The 15137-nt window shown below is 42.2% G+C and overlaps 2 protein-coding genes across 5 annotated transcripts; one reads left to right on the plus strand and one right to left on the minus strand.

Moving 5' to 3' along the window:
• Positions 1-299: 299 nt before the first annotated feature.
• rmnd1 (required for meiotic nuclear division 1 homolog) lies at positions 300-4158 on the plus strand. 4 transcript variants are annotated; one of them, XM_062557252.1, is made up of 12 exons: positions 300-714; positions 792-1346; positions 1430-1535; positions 1652-1727; positions 2192-2231; positions 2327-2427; positions 2515-2621; positions 2709-2773; positions 2909-2985; positions 3218-3338; positions 3424-3540; positions 3635-4158. In XM_062557252.1, the coding sequence occupies exons 2-12, from the start codon at positions 912-914 to the stop codon at positions 3665-3667; spliced, it is 1278 nt and encodes a 425-aa protein (XP_062413236.1). In that variant the 5' UTR covers positions 300-714; positions 792-911; the 3' UTR covers positions 3668-4158. The 4 variants fall into 4 exon arrangements, 3 of the variants coding, with proteins under 3 accessions (XP_062413236.1, XP_037342671.1, XP_037342672.1); XM_037486774.2 differs by having other exon boundaries at positions 855-1346; XM_037486775.2 differs by having other exon boundaries at positions 885-1346.
• A 148-nt stretch (positions 4159-4306) lies between these two features.
• Positions 4307-14443, minus strand: akap12a (A kinase (PRKA) anchor protein 12a). Its single transcript, XM_037486737.2, has 4 exons — positions 14154-14443; positions 12463-12562; positions 5418-12335; positions 4307-5277 (listed from the first exon to the last, which is right to left on the minus strand). Exons 1-3 carry the CDS (start codon positions 14259-14261, stop codon positions 5452-5454), a joined length of 7092 nt encoding a protein of 2363 aa, XP_037342634.2. The 5' UTR covers positions 14262-14443; the 3' UTR covers positions 4307-5277; positions 5418-5451.
• Positions 14444-15137: the final 694 nt, after the last annotated feature.

Below are 15137 nucleotides of genomic sequence, written 5' to 3' on the forward strand. Positions count from 1 at the left end.
TATACACAATAATAAAAGCAAGAAGATGAGATCTATTAAAAATGTTGATTTTAATACCTGTGCTAAGAGCTTTGGGTAGCTTCACCTTCAAGTAAAAAAATACAATGTCATGGATATGGTGGTCTAACCCTAGCAGTAGTTAATCTTGTTTGACATAGCTAGTTTAACTCTAACTTTAAAGAAAACTAGAAAGATATGTATTACGCTGTCAGTGGACCCAGAGGTCCGGGCTGCAGGAGCTAAGGAGCTTGACAGCGAAGCTCAACCTGCCAGTCATCCTCGGGACAAACTTCGCCACCACGTCATTACGTCACCACGTTGTTGCGTCACCATAAACAGGAAATGAGCTGCAACAAAACTTTATTGGCAGACAGCACGTAGATGCAGCAAACACAGCCTTTATGTCACTAAAAGAGTAAAGTCTGTACTCCGGTTTGCACATTAATAAGACCCGCCGTTTTGTGACGCGTTGAATCGGTTCTTTTTCATTTACCGTGAGCTAATCAGCGGCTACATAGCAGCTAGCCTCTCTACACGCTCATGTGTGACGTCTGTAACCTTCGCCCATTTACCGCCTCTGTCGGCTTGTTACGTGATGGAAGTTAGCTGCAAGGACCGAAACGCATTTATTTAGTGTTTTACTCCTCCGTTTTGTTTGATATGATGCATCGTATGACTCGGTGACCATTGTGATCTCGATCTAGTGTTGTCAAGGTCAGTATTCTCGCTCCATTTCTAACATCAACATTTCCTTTTATATATGTATGTAACGTTATTATATCTACGAATAGATTCACGACGTGGTTCCAGCGCTTTGTAATGCCTTCAAGTATAAAGTATAAAATCTCCCAAAGGGACCCAGGCAGCTGTTTCCCGTGTTGCAGCACATCTGGACAGCTGTGGATGCTAAGATGCTTCCCCGGATGTTTTGGTCCAGATTGGGAGCCCGGCGGCCCGTAGAGTGGAAACCAGTCTGCGTCCACCTCTCCCAGCCTGTCCAACCACACGCGTACGAACCCACGCGCAGAGCTCAGTCAAACCTGTGTGCACCGAGGATCCTTTCCAGCCACCATCACATGAACAGTCCTCACCAGCAGCTGCAGCACACAAGACCGGTTCCGCCTGCTTTATTTGGATATGAAAGCAATGGCAGCACTTTGAAAAGCGACCCAGGGACGCTGACTAAATGTGGAATTGGACAGAAATGTTTTTATTCAACCGACCTTGGGAAGTCAGCGTTGAAACCGAGTTTGAAACCAGCACCGGTTCCCGGGAAAAGGGTCCCCAAGGGACCAAGAACTAAGCAACCGTCCAGAGCCAATCAGCCTTCCCTCAACGTGGACAAGGTGATCCAGTCGCCTGGTAGTGACTGAAGTGTTGATCCCTGCCTTGCTTTCAGTGATTCATTGGTCCCTGTGCTTCTCTGTAGGATATGATGCAATGTATTGCCTTCGCAACAGCGGATCAGTATCATTTGCCAACACTTTGCCACGACTTGATAAACCACGGCTTCCATGAGGTGGATTTACCGAGAGGTATGATTCAAAAAGTATTCATAGACTAAAACCTCCTCTGGGTATTAAATAGGATACATGTTGCTTGGAGGAACCACATTTAATGAAAAAAATAATATCAATTGTATTGATTTCAGATGCCTCAAATGTGCTTGTGATAAGCACAGACACGGCTGCGAAACCAGATGATGATGCTGTAGTGTTCTTCTTCAGGTAGAAATGTTTTTGTTTTTAAAGTGATTTTTCTTGAATTTGAATATGAAAAATGTTAATGTATTGCTCTGTAAACATTGGGTTTAAGATATGGCTGGGCGTGCAACCCTTAATACTACTGAGGTAGTACTGAAATACTGAACTAGAATCAAGTATCAACAACAAGTTTTCTTTGTTCTAATATTTCCAGATCTATCTAAGTTTAGATTTATGTTTTATATGTCCTGTTGATCCACTGATAGTTTGGCTTATTTTGTTAGTAAAGTAAATCAAGGTTTGGATAAAAATAATTATATTAATTATATTAAATAATTGTAATCACTATCATTCATTTAAAAAATACAAATAGTATTGCCACCGGGGTAAAAAATACATTTATATCCTGCTGTAATTACAATGTTACAGCAATTTTCTCTACATTCTTTGTGAAATTACTGACTGACCTTTTCTGTCTATAATTTCAGGGAAGGCTCAGTTGTTTTCTGGAATGTTGAAGAGAAAATGGTAAAATGTGTACATTTAGTTAATTGTAATTTCCTAAGGAAATTTGTTGCTGCAGCACACATCGTTGACAATGTATGCTTCTTCTGTCCTCACAGGTCAAAAGGGTGTTGAGAATACTGGAACATCATGAGATCCAGCCCTATGAAGTAGCATTAGTCCACTGGGAAAACGAGGAAATCAACTACACTGTTGGCGAGTACGTTGATACTTGCTTTTTACAAATACATTGTATTTGCAGAAGACACCTCATACTTTCCATTCACTTTTTACCTCTTTTCATCAGGGGAAACACAAAGCTTGAGCGCGGCAACTTTATCTTGAATGACAATATGGATCAACATGAAGCAGTTCTGGAGAAATATGCATTTTCAAATGCACTTTGTTTGTCAGGTGAGAGCCAGCACTCTGACCTTAAGCCACTGGGATATGACTTGGTATGTACTGGGACGGACACTAACCACATGCTTTATTTCCTAGTGAAGCTGGCTATATGGGAGGTGTTTTTAGACAACTTTGTGGAGTCCATTCAATCAATTCCAGAGGTACAGTGGACACTTAAGAGCAGGCAGGAATACATTGGAAATAATGGATTATTTGTAATGGTTGTAATGGCGTAAGATAGAGCATGCATCAGCCCTCCGCTTAGTGCTAATCTCCTTACCTGTTTATCCCGTTAGACGCTGAAGTCTGGAAAAAGAGTTCAATTGTCTTCTGCAGAGGTTATGAAGAAGATAGGGGAACTTTTCACCTTAAGGTAAGTTCTGTAATCCTTAAATAGTATGTTCAGAGAGAACATAGACCCTTCATCCTCAGATTGATAATTGTTTTTGTAAATACCGTTTACCGTATTTGTAAGGATATCAGAAGCAGTTGTATTTAGTTGTTATTTCCACTCAGTGTTATGTTCTCCTGTCAGCTAATTGCATTTGCAACAACGATTGTGGGTCTGCTTGGATGAAAGACTTTGTTTGAAACCCTTTTGACAGACACTGCATAAACCTGAGGTCTGACCTGCTCATCACGCCTGATTTCTACTGGGACCGAGAAAACCTGGAAAAGCTCTACGATAAGACGTGCCAGTTCCTCAGCATCAGCCGCAGAGTCAACGTAAATAAAGCCGCTCATGAGAATAGAAACAGTTTGAATGTAGAGACTTTTCTAATGATCTAAATGAAAATGTTCTGTGTTTTAGGTTGTGAATGAGAAGCTAGAACATTGTTCACAATTGACAGATTTGATGAGGAGCCACCTGAGTGAGAAGCACAGCCTGAGGTTGGAGTGGATGATAATCATTCTCATTGCTATTGAGGTAAGGAGATAAGAGATCCTTCGTGCCCCTTGCTTTTTAATATTAGTGAGTTAATTTGTCAAAATATTTAGTTTGTTTGTTTGTTGTCTTGCAGGTTATGTTTGAACTGGCAAAGATGATCTTCTAATTAGCTCTTCTGACAATGCACAAATCATGAAGGACTACGTTACGGTAGTTACGGTAACCCTAACTCCATGTCAGTGGCTTGTATTTTATGGAAGAAAATGCACTCGAGAAGGGGACCTGAATGTTTTTTCATTTCTTACATTACATTTTACATTTCAGCAACACACACTCATTTTTTCCGTCTTGACTATTTGCTGAAGATAACAAACTGCATCAGTGGGACTTTTTCACCAAAGGGAGTCAAATGTTTAACATAAACCATTAAAACTGTACATTATATGACAAAGCTTATGAATGACTTAGTGTGAAAGAGGTTTTTCGGGGATGGTACAGACTCACTTCAATCTGTGACATTTTTTTTGTTTCTGGTATGCTAGCAGTATAAAAAACAACAAATGCGCTAATATATTCAAATGTGTTAGTTTAGGAACTCCAACTGTGAGTACTGTATTATAAAAAATGCAATAAAGTGTTATACATGTTTCAAACGTTTGACTGTTTTTAGAGTTTGCATTTAAAATATTATCTTAAGATGTGTCAAGTATAATGACACATCAAAAAACTTGTGATCATTAGTTTCAAATATACAATAAGAGATTGCAGTATATCCAGGTATCAATTTATTCCAATAAAATATTATTTTATACATAACATATATGCAAATATATAAAGATATCTACCTCAGGTTTATGTTTTGCATTTTGTAGATATTTAACATCAAAGATATGCAAGACTTTTCCATTAAAGTATAAGTGGAAAGAAATCCTCGGAAGACGCTTGATGTTTAACCACTGAGCAGCTGCTGTCATTGTTTAAGGCTTTGCTGATTACAACTGAATTAATGACAGAAACCTATGCGAAGATTAATCTAACGTCCAACAAAAACAATCCACTTGACATAGTTAAAAAAGTCTGGTAGATTAAACATTAGTGCATGAGCCTGTATAAGCATTAAACCCCCCATTATGTACAAGATAATACACAGTAATAGTAGTATGTGCAGCTCGGGCTGTAGTCTTTACCTGCATAGATATCATACGAGCATGTTTCAAGTGAAATGGTTAATAAAGGAATAATAGCAAACAAAAAAACAAACAAATATCTACATGTAGTGATAGCCCCTCTTTGGTCAAAAGGAATTTGTCCGGTGCCGGGCTCATAAAGATCAGGAATTAATGATTTTTACAGACGTATTTGTAACACACAAATGCTAGATATTAGACATAAATTTAAATATATATTAATTTAAAAAAAGATCAAGATAAATCTCTGCAAAAGATGGTTTGTAATTGAAAACCCCAGACCTGAATGGAAAACTCTACAATATAGAAACAATGCGTGAGAGTGCAATGCAATACCACAAATAAAGGTTTGGTTTGAGAGGAGTTCACTTCCAAACTTTTAGAATCACGCTGCATGCACCCTGAGCCAAGCGTAGATGTTACTCTCTATAGATTAGCTGATTAATCACACACATTATGATAATAAGTTGTCATAATATCAAATAAAAGCAAAAGAATGATGTTTCGCACAAAGTTCTTCTACTGCCGTCTGTGTTTCTCTTTGATGTAACTTCCTACAAACCTATGTGACCTTTTTTTATTGTCCAACCTTGAAAGAAAAAAAAGGTAACATTGCATTAATTATTTTTCGACATTCCACTAAATATGATGTATGGTTTAAGTGCACTGTGAGAAAAGGTCAATCAATGGGAGAAATATTGCAAAACAAGAATAAAGGGAAAGGCTCACCGGTTTGGGACACTGACGGTGAGCAGAATTATTTTCACTCCATTGTTGTGACTCTCACAGTTTCACTTTCAGGAAGCTCTGGTGCAAAAGCAAAATCCTCACATTCACTATCAGTTCCACATCTTTCCGCTGTCTGGGGCATTTTCTGTTGACTTTCTTCTTCCATTTCAACCACAGGTTTAAGTCCTGCCTCGGCCTCTCTTGGAGGTTCCTCCAGCTGCAGACGGCACGCCTCGGTTTTCTCCTGCGTGCAGACATCTTCCTCGGCATCCATCCACACATCCTGGTCCTCCTCGTTTTGATTAGCGGGCTTTTTCGCTTCTGTTTGTTGCTCACAAGCCTCAGAGAGTACTGTGTGAGTGGGGAACACTTCCGTTGTCTCTGTTTGCCTCACTGGTTGTTGGGCTTCTGTGGCCTGGACACTGGAGGTCACCGTCTCTGGTGATTTCATTTCTTCTCCTTCTGCTTCCATCGCTTGGATGCTGATATGCAGCAGTACGGGTTGAGATGCAATCACGCACCTCTCCTTTGAATCCATATTTTCTGCTGCATCTGTGTTTGCGGTGCCCTGAACAGCGACCCCCGCTAACTCTATCTGTTTGGCTGTCTTCACGGGTTCCACCGCTACTGCATGAACTCCGACTTCGGACATGTCTGCCTCGTTCGCAGGTCCAGATCTTTCTGTTGTAGGCGGTGGGGAAGCTGGTTTATTTGCTTGGCCAAAACTTATGTTAAGTTTCAATTCAATGGAAAGACTTGGAGAGGAGTCCACGTTACCTATGGACGAGATGACCTCAGTGTTAGCAGGGGTTACAACCGGAGTTTGGATCGTTTGTGCTTCCTTGAGCTCGTCTGCTTTAGTTTCCTCCGATTCGTCTCCTTGAGGATGGACAGGGACATGTAGACGTGCTGGAATATCAGCGGTGAGCATGAGATCCTCGGCCTCAGCGACGTCCCTGATCACCGTGGACTCTTGTCTTTCCGGGGAAAATGCTGATTCACTTTCCCCCGCCTCGCTCTCTTCCGTCACAGCATCCGGCTGTTCGACGCCTTCTTGTTCCACGTTGACAACCGGTGTCCCGGCTTCTTTCTCTGGAAGGTTTTCCTTTGCGTGCAGAATGACTCCTTCAATGGTCGCCTTGTCGTGCTCATGAATGAATTCCTCTTCAATCTGTGGAGTCGCGTAGTGATCGCTCACTTCTTCAGCGTCGCCGTGACAAGCGTCGATGACTTCTTTGACTTGAGTTATCCCAACCTCCAGCACCGCGTCCACCCTCGACTCGGCTGATTTCATATCATGGCCGACGACCTGTACTTGAATTCTGTGGTTGTCCTCTAACTCCACCGATGGCACATGCATCGTCACAACCGCGCTGCTCTCCTCGGCCGCCACGGCCTCCTCGTCCGGCACCATCGGCGCGGAGGTTTCGACGTGCTCTTTGGACATTAGCTCCCGTGTGACTATTTCCCTCAGGGGTTCAGTGACGGGGGATGTTTGCTCTATCGAAATATCGGGTATTGCAACCGAGACATCTTTCACGTTACACACAACTACTGGCGCCACCGCAGCGTGCTCAACGGGGGAGGTCTTTACCTCGGTGTCTGAACGCTCACTTTCTTTTGGTCCTTCATCAGCGGCTCGCGCTGCGCTCGGATGCTCTGCGTGTTTGGTTTCATTTGTAACTGCAGCATTGTCTGCACCTGATGCTGGAGTGTCTTCGGTCAATACAGTCTTTTCGGATGCACAAGCTGCCGTTGATGTTAGTAACTCGTCTATAACTATAGGCATGTGATCTTCCTGCAGCATCCCGGTATCCCGTGCAGTGCTCTCTGTTTTCTCTAAAGAGGGTTCCGGTGGTGCAACACCTTCATCTGTAACTGAAGCAACGACACGACCAATGTCGGGTTTAGGGACGTCATCTAACAGAGTCGTTCCTCCCTCAACACTTTCTGTGACTACCTGCATAGACGTCGATGTCCCTGCAGCCATTTTTGTTTCAGTTAGACGATCCATTACGTCAGACGCCAATGCTTCTGGTTCTTGAGCATGTTCGGTTTTGGGAGCTTCTATTGGTATTTTTTCTGGCTCAACTTCATTTTCCTGTTCGGGCCCATCTGTAATTGATTCCACTACTGGAATATCCCCAGATATTACTTCCTTTCCATGTGAAAGAAGCACAGCCCCCTCTGAATCTAGTGGGGCTGCTGGTTCAGCTTGAAGTACTTGTGTTTCTTGTCCAGTTGTGGAAGGATCCATTCGCTCAAGATTGGCCTCAGTGAGAGAAAAAGCTTCTTGTTTGGGTTCCTCAGTAACTGTTTCTCCTTCTGTAACGTCGTCTGCTATAAGCTTCTTTTCAAGTGATTGAGCGCTGCATTCCTCTGGATCTGCTGCGGCTGCTTGTACAGACTGAATTACTTCTGGTTCTTGAGGTTGTTGAGATTCGGAAGCGTCCACTGGCTCGACACAGACCTCAGTGAGAGGCTTTTCTATCTCATTGGGTTCATTTGGAACGGGTTCCTCTTGTGGAAGGTTTAGTGATAGTGATTGGGCAATGCCCACCTCTGAATCTAATGTAGGTGCTTGAACAGCATCGAATTCTTCTGTTGCATGAATAGTTTCCATAACCTTCACTAGTTCTTTGTTTTCTGGCTCAACACTGACTTCAGGGAGGATCTCTGCTGACTCTTCAGGTTTATCTGAAACTGTCTCTGCTGTTGGAATGTCTTCTGATTTGACGTCTTCATCTGGTGATGGCATGCTGCCTTCCTCTGAATCTAAGGTTGGTGCTGGAAGAGCTTTGGGTTTAACGTGTTCAGTTTGATAAGCATCCACTGGCACAACGACGTCTTCAGATAGACATATTGTTCCCTCTTTGGGTTCATCTGCTTTTTTATCTAGAATTTCTGATATCACCTCTTTTTCAAATGTTTGAACATCACCTTCTGAATCTAATATTGGTGTTTGAATGACTTCTGGTGTTTCTGTTACTTGAATCATTTTCATATCATTCGCCTGAAGTTCTTCATTTTCTGGCTCGACACTGACTTCAGGGAGAACCTCTGCTGACTGTTTGGGTTCATCTGTAACCGATTCTTCCAGGGGAACGTCTTCTGATTTGGTTTCCTCTCTTTCTGATGAAACTCTGACTTCCTCTGAATCTAATCTTGTTTGTGGATCAGCCTCAAGTACTTCTGATTCTTGAACATGTTCAGTTTTGGAAGCGTCCACTGGATCACGATTGGCTTCGGGTAGGCGTGTTGTTTCCTCCGTGGGCTCATCGGTTTCTCCCTCTGGAACGTTCACTGGTAGAAACTCTTCCTCAAGTGAACCAATGCTCTCATCTTCTGAATCTGGTTTCGGTGCTCGACCTTTTTTCATACTAATCACACGTAGTTCTTGGTTTTCTGGCTCAACACTGCCATCAGTGAGAACCTCTGCTGAATGTTTGGGTTCACCTGTACTTGTTTCTCCATCTGGAACTGATATCAGCTCTTTTTCAAATGATTGCACACTGCCCTCCTTTGAAGCTATTTCTGTTGCATGAACAGCATTTAACACTTCTTGATCTTGTCCAGTTGCGGAAGCGTCCACTGGCTCAGGATTGGTTTCAGTGAGAAGCAATGTTTCCTTTTGGGGATCATCTGTTTCTCCTCCTGGAACAGTATCTGATATTACTTCTCCTTGAAGGGATTGAACAGTTTTCATAGGATCCACTTCTTGGTTTTCTGGGTCAACACTGACTCCTGTGAGATGCTCATCTTCCAGGTTGGGTTCATCTGTAACTGTTTCTGCTGGCAGAGTGTCTTCTGATTTGACGTCCTCTGTTGGGGATTGAAGGCTGCCTTCCTCGGGGTCTGATGTGGATGCTTTCTCAGCTTCTGGTTCTTCTGGTACATGAACATGTTCAGGTTGGAGAGCATATGTTTCTAATTCATCTTTGAGTTCATTTGTAATGGTTTCGCCTGCTGGAATGACCTCTGATGTTATGTCCTTTTCAAGTGATGGAACACACTGATTTATTAATTTGAGAGTTTGTTCATTTGCTAATTCTGGCAAATATTCCACCTCTACGGGTTGTTGGAGGTCCTCAGATCGGACCTCCTGCTCCGTAGCCCCATCTATAGTTTCATCTGCCACTTTTGCAGCAAAGTCTGCTTCTTGAGAGTCTAGTTTCGGGGGCTCTGTTTCAATTTGACATGCCTCAACAAGAGAACCTTTATCCGGGGCAGTTTCGTCCACTTCAGCTAATTCATTTATATTCTCTTCAACATCTTCTAATTCTGTTATGACGTATTCTGGATGAGCAACGTCAACCTCTTTTACTTCATCTTCAGTCATTTCAGCAGTGTTAAACTCCTCAGTAGGAACTTCTGATACAACCTCTGTACTAACAGAGTCATTGACTTCAAATATGCTCTCCATTTGAGTGGTGTTTACACCTTCAATTGTTGTGTCCAGCTCCACAAGCTTTAGGTCTGTGTCAATTTCAGTAGCCTCTAAACTTCTGTGTAATTCCAGAATTGTAGGTTCTTCCTTTACAAATGTTTCCAGTATTTGATGTGAGACAGAAAAGGCTGTTCCTTCAGATCTTAATTCATATGAACAAACCGGAAATGCCTCTGGACTTCCGGAGATGGTTTCGACAACCTGGTACAGAAGCACATCTGTTTCCTCAACCACATATTGTGCTGGGACCGGTGTTGTGTTGCCGGACGTTTTGGAAGACTCTGAAGATAACTGGGAAACTGCAGAGATCATTTCAGTTTCATCTGCCAGAGTAATATCTAAATGTTCTGCAGCAGTAATGGCTTCAGATGTGATCTCTATCAGGTCGTCCGCTATCGTATCATCTCTAGCCGCCTCCTCTGTGACCGAAGCTGGGGTGGCCTCCTCCGGGATGTCACTGAGTTGCTGTTTACTGATTGATTCGGTGAGATCATCAGGTTCTTCGTCCCCAGCACGGGTTGTAGTCGCCTGATTCTCTGAAGCGCCGTTATTTCCTTGGGCCTTCTTTGTTTCACTTATCAGATTGTCACAAGTTAGGACCGGTTCAGCCTTCGGATCAAGAGGGTCCTGCTGGATTTCAGAGTCTGCTTCGTTGGGGAGAAGACTTTCTACGTCTGCATGTGGTTGTATACAAACCTCTGTCTCATCTGTATCGAACTCAGACAATGGAACCACGGCTGGTGTGTCGGAGTCTTCTTCACCTGAAGCTGCTTCCTTATCAGTCTCATCTGAAGATACCTGGTCCTGCTTTTTAGCGGACTTCCTTTTTTTTCGTCTTGGTAGCAGTTTCTTTCTTGACAATGAGGCCTCATCTTGAGTAACGTCACTATCCGATTGTACATCGTCTTTGCTTTCATCTTCACCCTTGGCTTTCCTTTTAGGGGTCACAAGTCTTTTAAGTGATTGCCACGTTGACGCTCCGTTGCCCTCTGAAGGACCTCCTGCTTGTTTGGAGGAATGTGCAAACATTTCATCAACCTCATTTTTTACGTCTAATTTAGATCCACCGTCTGGCTTGTTTAAATTCAATTCAATTTCAATTTGAGGTGTTTCATCTTCAGAATCTGACGTTTTTCGGCTTCTTATCCTTGCGGATCCACAAAGGACAGATTCCCATGAAACAGATGAGTCTTTTCGTTTTTTGCCTTCTTCTGTGCTGTGGTCTGACACTTGTCCTCCTTCGCTTGGTTTTTGTTCCTCTGCTGAATCGGGGATTTGTGTACCTTCGCTACTGAGGGAACATTTCCTTAGGCGTTTTTTTGGAGTCACAAGCTTTTTAAAGGAAGCCCATGCACCTTCCTCCTCTCCGGCTGTCTCTCTAGAGGGTTGCACACAAACTTCTTCCTTCTGATTCTCGGCCTTCTCAGTAGATGATAGGAGGTGATCTGTCTCGTGTTCTTCAGAGTTGGACACTTTTGCATCACTGGATCTCCTGCTTCTTTGCTTTTTGGATAGTTTCTTCAAATTTGACCCCAACAGCAGCCTTTTCATAGGACTGGCTTGGACTTTGTCCTTTTCTTGAGAACTCAAAAGCTCAGGCGCAATGACAAAAATGCTGGATGAATCCGTGGATGCGTCCAACGGCTGAGCTGTCAACAGGATCTCCCCTTTTAGTTCATGTTCCTCATCGTCCGTCTCAACGGCAGCTGCATCAACACCGAGACCGATATCCTCTTTATCCTCTTGTTGGTCTTGTACTGTTCCGTCTATGTTCTGTACGACCTCCTTTTTGCCTGAATCGTTCATTTCTTTGTCCATTGTCTCATCTTCTGCAGGCTTCTTTTTCTTCCGTAGTCCAGAAAAAAGTCCTGATGTAAAAAATCTTTTAACAGGAGATAAGACAACAACTTCTTCTTTGGGAGTAGATAGAGAAGTGGAACGGGGCTTTTGTTCAGTTGTGGTATGTCGGTTTACATCTCCTCCTGGAGGTGAAGTCATTGCTGCATTGCCATTGTCAGATTCAACCTCTACCTTGGTTTCAACCTCTTTCTCCTCCGCATTTTCAAGAACTTCCTCCGATGTGACATCTGTCAGAGTTGGACATGTTGTTGAATCATTATCACATGACTCCTTGGCCATGTTCACATCAGTATTCTGTTCTTTTGTGGTATCCTCAACCCTGTCTGGTCTGTTTGGTTCTTCTTTGTTGGTATCATTGGGTACATCTTTTGGGATTTCACCTGAGCCCCTTTTTACTGTCAATTTCAAACCAATGTTACTGAAAAATCTCCTAAAACTTTCATTAATGTCATTCTGCTTTGCATTCATTTCAGTAATTTCCAGGGGTATATCTTCATTAACATCAGCTTCATTGGGCGATTCCTTTTCATTTATTTCAGCATTTTCTAATAGTGTTTCTTCTTTAAGTGGTGTTTCTGTTTGTGAGACATCTTCGTCGGGTGAGAGGACAGCTAAACAAGGAAATAAATGAATTAGTACTTGGTGAGCAAGAACTCTATAAAATGATGACAAACATGAAATCCAAGTTATGCTGACGTTGTCCATCAATAAGTAGTTAAGTAGTGTTAGAGCACTTACCTTTTGCAGCGACCTCATTCTCACAGTGGCCATTGACTTCTGCTTTAGAGCTGTCGTCTTTTCCATTGATCTCAGAAATCTGCCCTTTGTTTTTGAGAGGCTGAAAAAAAACACAGAATTCAAACATACAACTTGCTTTTATGTCAAAGATAGCTTGTATGTAAAACAAACAATAAAAAAATGTTTTGTCTTTTAGCAGTCAATTTGAAACATTTCCTTGTATGTACATTTTTAAAATAAAAAATGTGCAGCAACAACTGCTGCAAGCGACAGTAATAAGATAAAGCCATCAGACTTATATGAAAAGAAACAATTCCAATCTTTAATTAACTGAGGTTCCAAAGTCCTATTTAACAACCTACAGTTAACAACCCTTATTGTCAGATTCTCTAATCCTTAAACCAGATTATTGGTGAAAGTCTAAGCAGGGAAAGAAAAAATGTGTTCTTTACCATGAGCAAAAACAATAATTAAGCGGCTATACAAATATCTGTATGGCTCCAATGGCAACGGCTTATAGCTGCTACGACTTTGTCGGACAATAATTCACTTCACATGTTTGAACACGTTGACCCCACATAATACACACAAAAAGGTGACGCACACTTGTGTGTAATGTGTATGATGAATCAGATATAATTAGTTTAATGGCATTCAGCAGCCTTTGAAACTCTGATGAAATTAATTTAAACATTATAATATTCTTAAGGTGACACCGATCCAGCTTATACACCCCCTAAGTGTAACAACAACAACAACCGTACACATGCAGAGATCCAGCCTCACAATGTGACCATGCATGACTGTCAGCTGATTTCCATTTAAAGCTTCACATATCACATGTGTACTGTAGATGCTGTGAACAGGTAGTCATCCGTGAACCAAAATGATAAATTGCCTTAAAGCGAACCAGACTTGTTAAAGCGGTTTGAACTACAGAATCGTGTGACAGAACATAGCACTTAAATTATTGTTTACAAGTCATTAGGAAACGGAAATATTTGATAATAGTCTAGATATTAGATTCAATGATAGTGACATATCCACTTATTACATCCACATCCAACATGTCCTCACCCAAGTCACAAAGATTAAAACATAAAATGATATCAACACAAACTTATGGTCATAATTTCCATTCACCCAGTGCTGTCTAATTCCTGCTCTGCATGGCCAAGTGATGCTGTAATACACAAGTAATCGATGTTGCCTTCTGCAGAGTGCAGCAAAGAGGAAATTCTACCTCTCCTCTGGGCTTTACTCGGTTCGTCTGAGGATGGAAGGTCAATTTTCCTCTCATTCCTTTCATACGCAATGAATGCAAACAAAACCTTGATTGATCAATAATAAACACAGAGAAATCCACTAACAGCAGACTTAGCCCCAAACTACCAAAAATAAAGATGGAGCACTTGCAAGACAATTTAAAAAGAAACATTTTTAATAAATCCATTCTGCAGCTGAATAAAGTGAGTGTGCTCACAAGCACTTTCTCCTCTTCTTAGGGAAGGGACACGTTGGCAAACAGCTCCAGACACATTCCAGAGTCAGCATTTTAATGACACGTGACAAAGGCTTTGTACCAAAAGAATGTGTTGCTGAAAATATGCAGATGACGACAAAACATCATTATAGATACGATTCGGCTTGGGTTATCTGCATTATGTGGGGGGGGGGGGGGGGGGGGGTACCTTGTCTTCGATATTCCGCTGAGTCTGAGCATCATCCACCTTCCCGCTCTCCTCCCCATCCGCTGCATCCTCCTCGCCCTCCCGTGGCGCAGACTGAGCGTCTCCCATTACCGGAGCTGCAGCGCGTCACAAGTGATGGAAAGATCCCAAATGCGCACCGGGGGGGGGAAAGGCAATCCGCTACAGATCCGCGAGAGGACGTTTAGCTCTCAAACACAAGCTGGAGGTTGAACTGGTCTTTTATAACCCAACACCTCCCTGCGGAATCACATGAAGCCTATGAGCCTGAGCCGAGCCCGCCCGGCCCGGCCCGGCCCGGCCCGGCCCGACTCGGCCCGCCTCTCGCTTTATCACACTAAGGAAGAAGGAGGAAGTAGGAAAAAAACACACCTTGTCCTCCATCTCCGGTTTTCAGTTTATAAACTTAAAAGTCATAAATAAACCGCAGAATGATGTGATGGGAAATAAAACATCTCTGTCATGAATAAAGTTACACATTCATCCTCATTTTGTTTTTGAATATGATTGCTTTTTTAGTAAGTAACTTTAATGGGGAAGTTGGAGCTTAGTCTTACAGGTGAGAAGGAGGTCGGACACGTCTGCTCATTGCAGAGGACATATGATGCTGTGGGATGTTGGTCTGTCATCACCTCTCACAATAATATAATCATCCAAGTGCCACTGGGGCATCAGTTGCTTCAATAAGGGTGGCAAAGTCATTTATTTTATGTATGTATATATATCCTTTTACAAGTCTGAGGACACACAAGTTGGAAAATGTTGCAAATTGCAGATAATACGTTTTTCCAAAGAATGCATTCTTGATGCACAGGATCTGTGATTTTGCTGTAAGTCGTACTGAACTGTCAGAAGAGATAGAACATTATTTAACTAATAATAATTTAAGAAGAAGCTACTGTTTTTTGTGAGCACTTTATCGCAGCAGATGTGATTTCCTGTCAAAACATTCTGTCACCTTTTTAG

This window comes from Pungitius pungitius, chromosome 14 (assembly GCF_949316345.1).
Source record: "Pungitius pungitius chromosome 14, fPunPun2.1, whole genome shotgun sequence".
NCBI lineage: Eukaryota > Metazoa > Chordata > Actinopteri > Perciformes > Gasterosteidae > Pungitius > Pungitius pungitius.

Coding starts and splice junctions, on each gene's coding strand:
- rmnd1 (XM_062557252.1), top strand. CDS start 912: ATGCTTCCCCGGATGTTTTGGTCCAGATTGGGAGCCCGGCGGCCCGTA. Junction 1,347..1,429: donor CTTCCCTCAACGTGGACAAG/GTGATCCAGTCG, acceptor GCTTCTCTGTAG/GATATGATGCAATGTATTGC. Junction 1,536..1,651: donor TGAGGTGGATTTACCGAGAG/GTATGATTCAAA, acceptor TATTGATTTCAG/ATGCCTCAAATGTGCTTGTG.
- akap12a (XM_037486737.2), bottom strand. CDS start 14,261: ATGGGAGACGCTCAGTCTGCGCCACGGGAGGGCGAGGAGGATGCAGCG. Junction 12,563..14,153: donor AGCGGAATATCGAAGACAAG/GTACCCCCCCCC, acceptor GTTTTTTTTCAG/CCTCTCAAAAACAAAGGGCA. Junction 12,336..12,462: donor GAATGAGGTCGCTGCAAAAG/GTAAGTGCTCTA, acceptor TTCCTTGTTTAG/CTGTCCTCTCACCCGACGAA.